Source organism: Colias croceus, chromosome 1, assembly GCF_905220415.1.
Source record: "Colias croceus chromosome 1, ilColCroc2.1".
Classification (NCBI taxonomy): Eukaryota; Metazoa; Arthropoda; class Insecta; order Lepidoptera; family Pieridae; genus Colias; species Colias croceus.
In genome coordinates, this window is record NC_059537.1 from 7,246,790 (window position 1) to 7,260,946 (window position 14,157).

Consider the following 14,157-nt stretch of genomic DNA (forward strand, 5'->3'; position numbering starts at 1 on the left):
TAGGCACATTATATTTATATAGTATTTTATTATCTTTGGTCGAAGGTAGGTAAGTAAGGCGGATATAAACTTTTTTTTTATCTGAGTAATATATTTTTGGTTTGTATTTTTTTATTAATAAAAATATGAGAATAACTAGCTTCCGCCCGCGACTCCGTCCGCGCGGATGTCGGTCTTCTTCTTCTGTTTATTTTTCCATTTTGAGTAACTCTGACAATGACATCTTATAAATATCTATTGGACCCAAATACGGCTAGGCCTATAATAATGCGCAACGTGTGTTCGCGGTTCTGCAGAACGTCTATGGATAAAACTGTAAAAATTAAGATTATTTTTTTTTCTACGTATTTTTCCAGGATAAAAAGTATCCTATTTTACGCCCAGGATACTAAGGTATAATTATACCAAGTTTCATCGAAATCGAACCGTTAGTTTTCACGTGATGTCTTCACATACAGACAAAAATTTTTTTAATCACATACCTAGGTAGGTATTTGGGTTTGGTATCGATCCAGTAACACCCCCTGCTAGGTATTTATTTTTTCAATATTTTCAATGTACAGAATTGACCCTTCTACAGATTTATTATATGTATATGAGAATAATTATACATTTTTATACCTTTACTGTTTCGGAATTTAATTCTCAATATGTACCTACTTTTCTTTCATTATAACCGAAAAATATAATGCGGATATCATGAACAAGACCCACGCTTAATATTATAATGGTACATTGTAAATAATTGTAATCAATATTTCAATCACGAAATTTAAATGGTACATGAACACATGCATCGGTTGATATCTATTTAGTTATTCCTAATGGATTCCACAATAAAGGTTATTGTCCACTAATACGAAGCAGAGGGACGATTGGACTGTCAACGTTCAATTCAATTAGGTCAAAGACTGTATATGGCACACCAGAGATATTTAATGTCTTCGTTATAAGGTGGTACAATATATTGTATAATAATAATCAGGGTTAGATAATATTATTATGCTTCTACTATTCGATGCCTGGCAGTCGACCACCATAGCGGGCATTCAACTCAACCGTGGCCTCGCGGTGCCGATCCGTGTCCATTGCTTTTCACAACAATGCACTCTTCCAACTACCAAGGTAAGTACCGACAGCAACCAATAATTCTTACTGCCTATAGTCTTCCACTCCCGCGCTCTGATTCACACAAATTACCCGTTATCATCACTTTACTGAAGGAAGTCTCTTCCAATTAGATACTCGAAACCAATTCAAAAACTTTATTCACTATTGTAAATTACATCTATACATGTACTACGGACGTACCTAGTTTATGACAATTTCGCATTCAAATCGTACTTGTGGACATGAGTCGCGGAGCCGGTATTTTCTGGGTACACTTTCACGACACTTCTGAAGTCCAAGTTAACTTAATAATTTATCAAGGTTCCGTTGGTATAAAGTCCCTTTATAGTACATAAAACCTTCATTTTATTTTTCACACAAACATTAAGTTTATAAACAAAAGACAAGAGTCACGTTTACGAGTAACTCATGAGGGGGCGATATGCCACCTGTCACCGCGACGTACGAGTATTCACTGCCGGCCGCGGGCCGCGGGCCGACGGCTGGCGGCTGCTGATCCCGCTCGTCCTCCCGCGTTCACAACTTAGCTTGGGGCTCAACATACCCGTTGCTTTCAAACCAGTGCCAATACGAAACAATCTTAACAATGCGGTACACTGCTGCCTATCGTTCAATAATTTAAAGCTTCTGATATATTATACTCAGAAATGTATTAAGCTTTTTAGACTTTTGAAATATCTTCAAAAAGGACCGAAGATTGTTGTAAGGTTGTAAGAACTGAGAAGACTGATACTCAAAATGTAAAACATTTTAGCGCCATCTACTAAATATATGAAACATTATTCTTTTAGCGCCCTCTGTGATAAATCAAAAGAACTATAGAATAGAAGACATAACAAAATATAACACAGTTTGCATGAAAATGCCTAGATGGCGCTCAAATAAATTAGAAAATTACAATTTTAATTTGAAAAAATCATTGAGTTACTACTTATAGAGGAGACACGACGAACTAAATCTGTGCGCCAAGATCGGCCGGCGGCGCGGGGCGGCTAGTGAGTCATAGATTAAGCGATGTCATCGACTGACCGCCATGCGAAGCCGCGAGGTGCTTTTTTTCAAAAAATATCCACAGTACAATATTTTCTAAATGTGTAAAATTATTAATTTCCACTATTGAAATTTACGTCATGTAATATAATCTATCTAAACATCTTTCATACCAAATGCCATTTCTTAAATTTTTACTCTATGACAAATGACGCAAAATGGCGCCCGCCAAAAATTTTGCTCGAACCAAGTTTTAAAAATTATTATCTAGTTAAGTAGGTACTTACCGATGAAAAGTTATTCCTTTGCACTTTTCCGTATAATTTGTATTATTTGTGTCATATCGTAACACACACGAAGGCATATTTGATGAGTTTCACTTTAACCCAACAAAGACTTGTCGCCAAGCGATTCGTCGTGTTCCGGCATGATGTTGGGTGAAGCCCTTCTGGTGAATGGTTGGGTCTGAACAGTAGCTTTGCATTTAAGAACCGAATCCAGTGCAGCAGTGTTTTTCTGCATCTGGCGTCTAGTCTTGGAGGGTAGCGGGATCCGAAGAAACGGTTTACCGCTGGCCGACCGCAGGTTGTAGGGGGCCCAATTAGTGGGTTAGCCACCCATGAAAGGCTGCCCCGCCGCCTGTGTATAATCCCGAGTTGGCTCCAACGTGCCGGTTGGCGACCGGAGGAGAGGACCTGTTGGCAATATTCGGGGGGTTTCGGGCGTCCCCGCAGTCTCCAAACTAGACCCCATCAATGTAGATCCTGCCTGTATTCGGGTGGTTCTATTTGCTAAGCCTCGTTCAACTACCAACAGTTCCCGCCTATTCACTCTACCGAACTAAAGAAATTAAGAAATGAAAAAGTCTCATAAAGGAAATAAGGTTTTACAGCGGCTGCACTTCCTCTCTTTCAAAGTGCACCTCACCAACATCCGAGGCTTGCACTCTAATCTACCTTCAGTCCATTACCATCTTGAGACAGAGAAGCCGCATCTACTATTCCTTACGGAGACGCAAATTAAGAACCCCGCTGATGCAACATACCTGAAGTATCCAGGCTATTCTATTGAGTACAATTTCAAGCCAAAAGCCGGAGCTTGTGTTTATGTTCGCGACGATATCTGCCTTTTGCGTCTTCGTCAACTTGAAGAGCCCAGTTTTTCAGTCCTGTGGACAATGGTGGACATGGGCATCCATAAAATCGTATATGCCTGTGTATATCGATCGCACAGTGGTGACTTTGAGACAACTAGGTTACTTAACTACCTCAGTGAAGCTGCTGATGAGGTTGGAAGCCGGTACCCTGACGCTGAATTGGTCTTTCTGGGAGACTTTAACGCCTGTCACGCCGAATGGCTATTTCCATTCCAAAAGACCGACCATGCGGGTAGAGAAACATTCAACTTTGCACTGACTCATAATCTCTCCCAGCTGGTTCGTGAAGCGACACGTGTTCCTGACATCGAAGACCACACGGCAAACTGTTTAGACCTTCTATTAACAACAAACCCAGACAGACACACAGTATCAGTCTCTGCACCTCTAGGATCATCTGACCACTGTCTGGTGAAAACAGTATCAAACTATCCTCCTCCAGACACTACTACCAGTTACAAGCGGAGAGTATGGAAATACAAGCTGGCAGATTGGGAAGAGATGCGTCACTTTTTTGCAAGTTATCCATGGCGACAAGTCTGCTTCTCGTCGGCCGATCCTTCCAGCTGCGCGGATAATGTCGTTGACGTTATTCGTCAGGGAATGGAGTATTTTATTCCTTTCTCTGACGTTAACTTTGATGGCAAAGCTAAGCCTTGGTTTAACTCCGACTGCATCACTGCAGAGAAACGGAAGCTCTTAGCTTATAAAGCCTGGGTTGATGCTCGACTACGCAAAGCTCCAGATCTGCGCTCAAAAAAGAGGGCATTTAATAAGGCTGCCAAATACTCCAAAAAGGTGATCAGAAAAGCTCGATTCGACCGAATTCAGAATATTGGCAGGAAACTGATATCCTACCCTTCAGGTAGTAAGGCTTTTTGGTCTCTTGCCAAGATTGTCGAGTCAAACTTCTGTCGTCCTTCACTACCACCGCTACTCAAATCTGACGGTTCATTGGCACATAGCGCGAAGGAAAAAGCTGATTTATTGGCATCACTTTTCGCAAATAATTCGCGTCTGGATTCTGGGAATAAATGTCCACCAGTAATTCCGCATTCTGGCTCATATATGTCTAGCATTAATGTCACACAAAAGACAGTTCTAAAAACACTTCGTAATCTAGACGTAAACAAAGCCAGCGGACCAGATGGTTTGCCAGCGATAGTATTTAAGAACTGTGCGCCGGAGTTGTCTCCTGTCCTCACACGCCTTTTCCGCTTATCTTTAAAATCGGGAATAGTTCCTAAGAGTTGGAAAGTAGCAAATGTTCAACCTGTACCCAAAAAAGGTAGTCGTGCTGAACCCACTAACTATCGGCCAATATCAATAACCTCCATACTCTCTAAGATTATGGAGCGTATATTGAATGAACAACTACTCGCACACCTAGAAGCCAACGACCTCCTCACGACCGCCTTTACGGTTTTCGCAAAAAGAGGTCGACTGGCGATCTTCTAGCGCACGCTACACACCAATGGGGCGAAGCCTTGGAGAATCATGGAGAGGCGTTGGCCGTCTCCCTAGACATCTCCAAAGCATTTGATAAGGTTTGGCATGCTAGTTTACTGAGCAAACTTCCAGCGTACGGTATTCCCAATATCCTTTGTGCTTGGATAGAAGATTTCCTGACGGAACGTACGATTCGTGTCATTATTGATGGCTGTTCATCAGATGAAATGACTATTAATGCCGGTGTTCCTCAGGGATCCGTCCTCTCTGCAACATTGTTTCTTCTGCACATAAACGACCTTCTTAAACCAAACATGTTCGGATATGCAGATGATACTACTGTTGTAGAGAGGTATCTATCCAATGCCCAAGCATCCCAAATCATTACCAAATCCGAGCGGCAGGCCATGGTTACGCGTATGAACTCAGCCTTACAGGATGTCGCTAGTTGGGGTGACGCTAATCTAGTTGAGTTTAACGCAAAAAAAACACAAGCGTGTTTTTTCACTGCCAAACGGACTTCCCTTCACCTGACTCCATATTTCTGCGGCGTACCGATTTCATTAAACAACAGCCTTGATCTACTTGGTGTATCGATTTCTGCAAATCTCAACTTCGGCCAATTCATCGAGTCCAAAGCCCAAGTAGCAGCCAAAAAACTTGGAATACTTGCTAAAGTGAGACATTACTTCACACCGGAACAGCTTCATGAACTTTATCAAGCCCAAGTTCGGTCGTGTGTGGAGTATTCTAGCCATCTCTGGGCGGGTTCCGCCAAAACTCACCTTGGAGCTTTGGACTCCATTGAAAGGCGAGCTTGCAGAATTATTGCCGATCCCTCATTGATTCGTAGTAAACTCCAAAGTCTGGATCACCGCCGGCAAGTTGCATGTCTGTCGGTCTTCTACAAAATACATTTCGGTGAATGTGCATACGAACTCCACCACCTCATTCCACCTTCTCCATTTTTTTATCGGACATCCAGGCGCGGAATGGAACTCCATCCCTTCACAGTCGATATACCGCACAAACGCACTCAGCGTTACGCGAACTCTTTTTTCATTCGAACTGCGAAGGAGTGGAATTCTCTTCCATCGTCGGTGTTCCCGGACCATTACAATCTGCAGCTCTTCAAGTCTAGAGTGAATAGGCTTCTTCTAGGCAGACGTGCTCCTACATAGATCGCATCACCGCTTTACATCAGGCGGGATAGTGGTCAAACGCCTGCCTATCAAGTATAAAAAAAAAAAAAAAAACTTTCGCGCCAATGAGCGAGCAAACGACTGAGTGAAGATAAGCCATATGACCTATGTTTAGTGGAACATAGGTGATGTAAGCGGTGTCGTCTCCATACGTAGTAATAATATCTCAATGGAAAAAATTCAAATTTTTATAAAATATATAAAATTTTATCATTTATCTTGACCCAAAAATAACTACACTAAATTTCATTTTTTCACTTCGTTATAGATAATTAATAAATAATATTATCAATGTATATTAGTGTAAGTACCTTCCTAGGAGAAAAAATATTCCTCTTCGAATCGAAGTGAAATTTGAAAATAATGTGCCTAAGTAGAAAGCTAGAAACCCGATATTTAAAAAGATTTCAAAAAGCAATACAGCACATTTTTAAGAACTTCTGGATATGCATCAAAACTGTGTACAAATAAATTATACTAGCTGCGCACCGCGGTTTCACCCGCGTTGCTCCACTTATGTTGATCTTAGCGTTATATAATATTATATAGGTATATAGCCTATAGCCTTCCTCGATAAATGGGCTATCCAACACCGAAAAATTTTTTCAAATTGGATTGGATTGTTCTTGAGTTTAGCGCATTCAAACAAACAAACAAACAAACTCTTTAGCTTTATTATATTTAAAACGAATACATATTATTATTTCTAATTTCCCTGACAGGTGTTCCAAACAATGAAGAAAACATTGTCGAGTTAGTTAAATAACGATTATATGTAAATTACATTGAAACGCACCCTAGTTCTATAACCATGATCTATAAAATATGTTATTATTTGTTGTATTTCATGGTTTAGTCATCGATTCATCATTCATTGTTATTCTATCAAGAGTCCCTAAGGTAACTTACACTATGACTCATAGAATTGAAACGTGAGGATATTTAAGCGTTGGACACTATGAAGTACAATATAATTTGTAATTAATAAAGCTTAAAAGCATAAAGTATATACTGTAAAACTTGTAGATTCAAATAAGTTTATTGGTTTTTTATGTGCAAGATAGATCGAACGCACCAATAATTAAACTTTCAAATCGTAATAAATCTAAAACTCCAAATTATAACATCTAAACTTTTTCATTGAAAGTTAATTATACTATAAACAGCATGTAACAAATGAATATTATTAATTTATTAATATTATTTTCTAAGAAAGTTATAATTAAGCTGCAGCTTCAAGAAATCAAGACTTCTGAAAATAAGTTTGTATTGTACTTCAAGCTAACTCTATACTGTAAATAAAATTACATATAAACAACTGGCATCGACTATATTGTGTTCATCTTACGCAACCGAATTACGCAACCCATGTTTGTTCATAAGAGAAACAATAGGACCAAGTACTGAGATCCTTTATGGTCCAAAAACTTCGCTCTAGATGTTTTTCGCGACAAGCAAGAGAAAGGTCGCTTTGTTTTACTTTATAAATCAGCTAAAGTAATCAGTAGGTATTTACGAAGCAGCAAATGTAAGAAAAAATTTCAAATATATTTTCACTATAGTTAATCATAATGATGATTTTACGTAACTTAGAAGTGGTTATAACATATCTATCGATTAAATCGTTTAATAAGAAATTATTAATCGATTTGGATCTTTGTGAAGTTCTCAACTTTATTTTTTTATTTATTTCAAGCAACAATTATAGGTAGTAGGATAATATTATAGGTAAGAAACTGAATATTTTACAGTCAAGTAAAGTATAGATTGTACGTACATGGAATTCTTTACGAATTTTATCGCACCCTTACCGTATTTTGTTATCAAACCGGTTTCACTATCAAAACTTCTTTGGAACAAGTAACAATACATTATGGCACACATGACTTCACATTTGATAAAACTTGCTAATTCTAAACCTGCACAGTTACTATAATAATTCATTGTTAAATACTAGGTAGGTAAGTTAAACATGTTTCAATAATATTTTACCTTAAAATTAACATTATGTTAGAGCAATTTATTTGTAGAGCTTTATTAGTCTATCATACGCCTGTTTTTTTTCCACAAACTTATCTAAATATCTCTATATAATAAAAAAATGAATCGCTAAATGTGTTGGTAAGCGCAAAACTCGAGAACGACTAGACTGTACCGATTTCGTTTATTTCTTTTTTTATAATATTCCTGAAAGTACGAGGATGGTACCTACTTATGGAGAGAAAACGTCAACATGAACCACGAGCGAAGCCGGGGCGGACCGCTTGTAATCTATACTAATATTATAAAGCTGAAGAGTTTGTTTGTTTGTATGTTTGTTTGTTTGTTTGAACGCGCTAATCTCGGTAACTACTGGTCCGATTTGAAAAATTATTTAGGTCTTAAATAGCCCATTTTATCGAGGAAGGTTATAGGCTATATTTCATCACGCTACGGGCAACAGGAGTGGAGCCACGGGGGTGAAACCGCGCGGAGCAGCTAGTATAATATAATTAAGTACTTAAAAATGCTATTAAGTATGCACTTCTTTAAGTGAAACAAATATTAGTACCACTAATCAGTAGTTAGAAAGTGAAATATATTATCTTAGAAAACACAGGTCTCTTGTATCACGTCTTTCATTTTCACAGGCAAGTCTGAGCTATCGGATGCGGGCCCTCAAGCGTGAGACTATAACGGTTACACGACACTTGTAATGTAAAATCATAGTACTCATTCAAGTGGAAACCGATGGCTGGTTCCCATAATGAAATTGTATACTGTTGTGCGAACAACTACGCCGCTTGTAGAGCTAGTAAATATAAAAAGGAGTTTAGCAATCACAATCAATTACGTTTTGAAAATTTCACTATGCTATACATGCAAATATGTTCATATGAATATAGTGTACATTTAATAAAACAAGCCAAGAGACAGTGTTGTTCACGATAAACTCAAAAACTATTGAATAGATTTTCATGCATTTCTTAAAGTTACAATAGTCTTACGATCAATTATTTAACTCACGATAATTAATTAAAGTCCTACGCACTTTTAATTAGACTGTTAAATGTAGATACTAATAGAAGGTACATACATATTTTTGTTTCCCACGGTGTATTCTAAGTCCTACGCATTATTTCAAGGTGTAATGGAAAATGCATGTTACTTCTTTAACACAATACAATACTTACTTCATTACCAATGAATACAATCAACATACACACATACCTAGGTACATGGCATGGCACTTGATGGATCGAATAGAGTATTTTGAAAAAAAAAATTGTTTTTAAACATAATATTCCTAAAGAAGCGATAGTTACAAGTTAAAGTAAAATTACAGAAGTAAACATAAGATAAAATAAAAAATGTTTTTGGTATATCTTTGATCAATTACTTAATTAATTACTTATAATTAAAACACAGATTATAATATCATACTTCATAACCCTGCTTAATTTATAAAGAAGTCATTGCAAAAGTAGTTAGCATGTTAAAAAGTTGTCAAAGTATAAAAACATCAAGAAAATACTTTCTTAATCTCTGTCTAGTCCTTTTTTTATAACTTGAACAATAAACAAATGTTAATTAACAAAAACCGTGGTAATTAGTCGCCAGCCAACGTTAAAGATGACCTGAATTCATGATAATATCACTATGATCTGCTTAGACATTGTGAACATAGAGCGTGGGATTAGGTATGTCTCAAACGATAATACAATTATTAATCATCAAGGAAATTAATCTATGGTTCTGATTAACATATTGAGATATATAAACTTAATTCAGCTTCCTGTTAGCTGTAAATATTTAGATTAATGATGCAAAATGCATTCTGGTTTAGTTTTTAGCGTTGCCAAGTTTGTAATTTATAAGTTGGAGCTCTAATAATTAATTTTTATTAACGTTATGCGAAAGTTGATTATGATGATGATGGTGATGGATTTATATTATATTTTTGATCATTTCAATTTCAAATCATTTTCATATCGTAACATTTAAGTTTTGAAGCGAATCTATTTTACAACCTTCATATTTAATTGCGTACTACCAGATAACTATAAAAATATAGGTTACATATACCTCTATACATCTATTTTGTATGAGTGTAGTTTTCAATAGCAAAAAGCTGACGGAAACCGCAAAAACTAAAATAGGAATTGAGCCCGAGTCATTTGTTCTCCTTGGTCGTTAAAACCACGCTATTCTGTTTTAACAAATAATAAATTAGGTATAAATATTAATAAGCAACATTAAACAATGGGAGCATAAATAACCAATAGTCAATGAGGTTCAATTTATCAAGCAGACTGCATAGGAAATCATCATAACAAATAGAAAACAACAAAAGGCAGGCTGCATGAAGGTTATTGAGAAACCTTGAATTTGAGGCGCTCCTAGCAATTGCTGTATGTAGGCATTACGTAACAATGCACATTACTTCAATTGGCCGTGATTTATTGTGATTATTTAATCATATTATGGTTTGGAAAAGGATAGCTTTATTTACCTAGTTCAACAATCAATTGAGGGAATATAGATCATTCTTAGGTTAGACATGAAATAAACATTTGTTTGTGGGGTCCTCCTGCCATTTCAAACTATTGTCACTCATCGACAAAGAGTAAAGTAATAAAGGGGGAACTCATCGATTTACTTTACGGGCGAGTATCTGTTTTCAGTACTCTACCAAAGTTCATATTTGTATCAAGTCCAGGTAAAATCTAAAAAAAAGTTTAATAAAATCCTTTCGTATATAACCGACTTCAAAAGAGAAGGAGGTTCTCAATTCGTCGGAATATTTTTTTTTAATGCTGTGTCAATTGCTGTACAATGGAATTGGTATTTGAAAAAAAAAACAGTGGAATTAATGATGATAATGTACAATTTGAGAAAAAGAAATTATCAGGTCAACCGGATCAGCCTGTGCCGACATAGGAGGAGCCTAACAATTTTTCAGTTTTAATGAATAATATTATATCCACAGTTTTATATGCATACACTTAACAGGTACCTACGTGAATCTTTCTCAAGTTCATTCATGAAGGAACTGAAGTCTGAAACTGAATAAATTTAATAAACCGTATGTTCCTAAATGACATTCTGTTTACGTTTGTTTGGTACATTCCACGGCGAGGGTGATGAGTGTGATGTAGTTCTAAGAACGGCTTGAGATGTTTGTGTAACGATCCTATTGTCAGGCATACGAGTGCAGGAATAATGAGCTTCGTTCTTCGGCTTGCTCACAAATGAAAATGTCGCAGCGTTGTTTGCATAGAAACAAGCCGAGTTATCAAAGAAAATGCCACACATTGTTGCGTAAATATGGGCGTGAGAACTCACACTACATATTATGTAGTTTATTATGGTTAGGGAGCCAGGTGCAAATTTGGTTAATTATTTCCTCTCAAGAGATAATTCGTCAGACGCATCAGAGTATAGTATTATAAAGCCTCGTGAACGTCAGCTGGCGCTCGGTTGGGGGGGTGAGCGGTTGTAGCCTCCCACGCACGTAGGAAAAAAAAATACATTCATTCATTTCCTCTCAGCTAAAAATTTGTCAAATTGTAGCTAACCCAATATCTCAATGAAAAAAAATAATCAGCTGGTTACAACATGGTGTATTATACGTCAGCTGGTGTCTCGAACATGAAAAAAATAAAATTATTTTCCGTGATTTCCTCTCAAACTAAAATTTACCTGATGATAGCTTATATGTAACTGTGGATATATATATAGGTCAGCTGGCTGTATCTGGGTGGAAAAACCGTCAGCTGATACTTTGAAAGTTATTACATAGGAGTTAGACAGAAGCATCTATTGCCAATTTATATGCATCAACTGACTAGGTTTTCCTCGAATTATTGCTAGCTGATTTTTTTTTATTTATCGCATCAGTATATTAACAATCAGCTCACAAATTTTCATCTGAGATGAAATGACGTATCTTTAATTATTATCGTTATTTTTAAAAATTCAAGCAACACACGCTAGCATAATATAGACAGTAATAAGGTACTTGGAGGTGGTTAGTTGTGCACATGATTACACTACGTACATTCAGCCACATCGGTAAACATGTTTTTACAAATATTATAAACTGCATTTAAAAATAACTATCATATCATCAAATTCACATAACTACCTAAAAGTGTAACAAATATGAAATAACCCACTAAAAACATTAGTTAACTTTATTTATTAAAAAAATAATAGTATAATATATAATTAATAAAGTTATTACTTATCTTTTACGGGGACTTATGTTGATGGAATTCCACGTATCTCGATGATTTTGTTAATGTCTCATTATATTCGAGACACCAGCTGACGCATAATACACCATGCTGTAACCAGCTGATTATTATTTTTCGTTGAGATATTGGGTTAGCTACAATTTGACAAATTTTTAGCTGAGAGGAAATGAATGAATATACTTTTTTTTCTTACGTGCGTGGGAGGCTACAACCGCTCACCCCCCCAACCGAGCTCCAGCTGACGTTCACGAGGCTTCATAATACTATACTTTGATGCATTTTACTAATTACTGCTTGAGAGGAACTTGGTCATAAAATCTGCTTCTGGCTCCCGGACCATTATTTGTACTTCGTATTTTTACGGGCTTTCACATAAATTAATCCAAGATCGAATTCGGTATCGTTTGAACTAAAATTTAAAACGTAAATATCGGTCTAAAAATGTTATATTTAGAAATAACAACTTTCATTAAAGTGATTAAAATATGCTCTACTTACCAAACCACAAAACATAAATGTACGAGGTACTTATATACAAAACAAAAGCATGCGTTCACGCTTAATCGTGCTCCAAAACCACAATTAAATACAGCGTGTTAAAAATAGATTATTAAAAAAAACTGGACGTTTTTCATAATAAGTTTATTAGAATAATGTAATCAGCTATAGAAAACTTACCTATCGTATTATTGTTGATAGCGATCATGCGTATATCTTATTTTGAAGAATAACTATAACGTTTTCCAAGAATACTGGCCCAATCCTCTATTGTATTACTTCTTATCGCATTTACCTGCGAAAAGTTCACACAGAGGATAGCAGATAAATCGATATACTTTATTCAAATAAAACAGGTTCATTATATTTCACAGAAGTTAAAGAATCATTGTAATAGTTTCATATGAAGAAGTATTTTTGCGTTTATCTTGTCTGAACGGTAATTAAAGTGTCGTTAACCCTTCCATATTGAGGTTAAATAAAGTTAAAGAACGTTGTTAGTATGATTTCTTAAATGCAAATCTTGTTCACGAATAACTATCTAGGGCAAGGGGGCTTATCAATTGTATTTATTATGCCGCCAATAGTTACACTTTTGGAGGTATTTCTGATGGAACAACTTTAATACTAATATTTTTATAAAAACGAAAGTGTGTGAGGATGTGTAGATGGGGTTTCTCTCTTTCACTGCTCAATGGATCGGATCTACATGAAATTCAGCACAAAGATAGAGTATATTCCGGATAAATATACATACATATTTGTATAGCCGTAGGAAGATAATACCTATATTATACATAATTAATTAAAGTCTACATACACTAACAATAAAGCATACACCTACTTATCTTTAAGTTTAATTTTTGCGTATTTTAGAAATGCATAAAATTATGTTTTCAGGATTTGTCCATATTAGAATTATTAACATACAATAATAATAATCATTCTCATTGATAAAAGTGATAAAACAGTGATGCGTCCAATGATGCGTCTGAAATATCGATTACATAATATGTATATCCGTTTGGGACTAGTGTGTGATGTTTTCTCAATACTTTGTGATGGTCATCGTGCCTGTCAATCAGAACAATTTAATGAATTTTTCTAGTTCATATTTTAACTATAATAAATATTAAAAGTAATCACAGACAAGTAGTTCGATAATATGTATATGAGTTCAATAAATTCTAGGAAAAACCTAGTAAATCAGTTATTAGAGTTGTGTTTGAGAACGCAGCTTTTTCCATAGCTTATAAGTGATTGAGCAAAAATTATACGGAAACAGACACACCATTTACATTTTGCATTACTAATGTTATTGTGATTATTAAGAACTGTGTTTTTACTCGAAGCTTTCGATTGCAATGAAATATAGTCGTTTATTTGTAAACAGCTACTTCTGTCATATGCGTTGTCCATATTTGTTTCCCACTGTCATATAGTCCTAAAATAAAACATACATAACAATTCTCCGTACAAAATTAGTAACATA

General features: G+C 35.9%; 3 protein-coding genes across 5 annotated transcripts in view; 2 read left to right on the top strand and 1 right to left on the bottom strand.

Moving 5' to 3' along the window:
* Positions 1 to 1,850, bottom strand: part of LOC123706465 (band 4.1-like protein 4) — a 53,824-nt gene extending 51,974 nt beyond the window's left edge. For all 3 annotated transcript variants that reach the window (XM_045655765.1, XM_045655782.1, XM_045655773.1), the window contains exon 1: positions 1,312 to 1,850. The gene's annotated coding sequence lies outside the window, so the exon portion shown is untranslated. The remainder of the gene's footprint in view (positions 1 to 1,311) is intronic.
* Positions 1,851 to 2,977: 1,127 nt separating this feature from the next.
* LOC123706298 lies at positions 2,978 to 4,735 on the top strand. Its single transcript, XM_045655533.1, has one exon. It carries the CDS (start codon positions 2,978 to 2,980, stop codon positions 4,733 to 4,735), a length of 1,758 nt encoding a protein of 585 aa, XP_045511489.1.
* Positions 4,736 to 4,953: 218 nt separating this feature from the next.
* LOC123690909 lies at positions 4,954 to 5,907 on the top strand. The gene has a single exon (XM_045635084.1). It carries the CDS (start codon positions 4,954 to 4,956, stop codon positions 5,905 to 5,907), a length of 954 nt encoding a protein of 317 aa, XP_045491040.1.
* Positions 5,908 to 14,157: the final 8,250 nt, after the last annotated feature.

Bases quoted from the DNA above. Each gene is read 5' to 3' on its own strand.
- LOC123706298 (XM_045655533.1), top strand. From the start codon at position 2,978: ATGAAAAAGTCTCATAAAGGAAATAAGGTTTTACAGCGGCTGCACTTC.
- LOC123690909 (XM_045635084.1), top strand. From the start codon at position 4,954: ATGACTATTAATGCCGGTGTTCCTCAGGGATCCGTCCTCTCTGCAACA.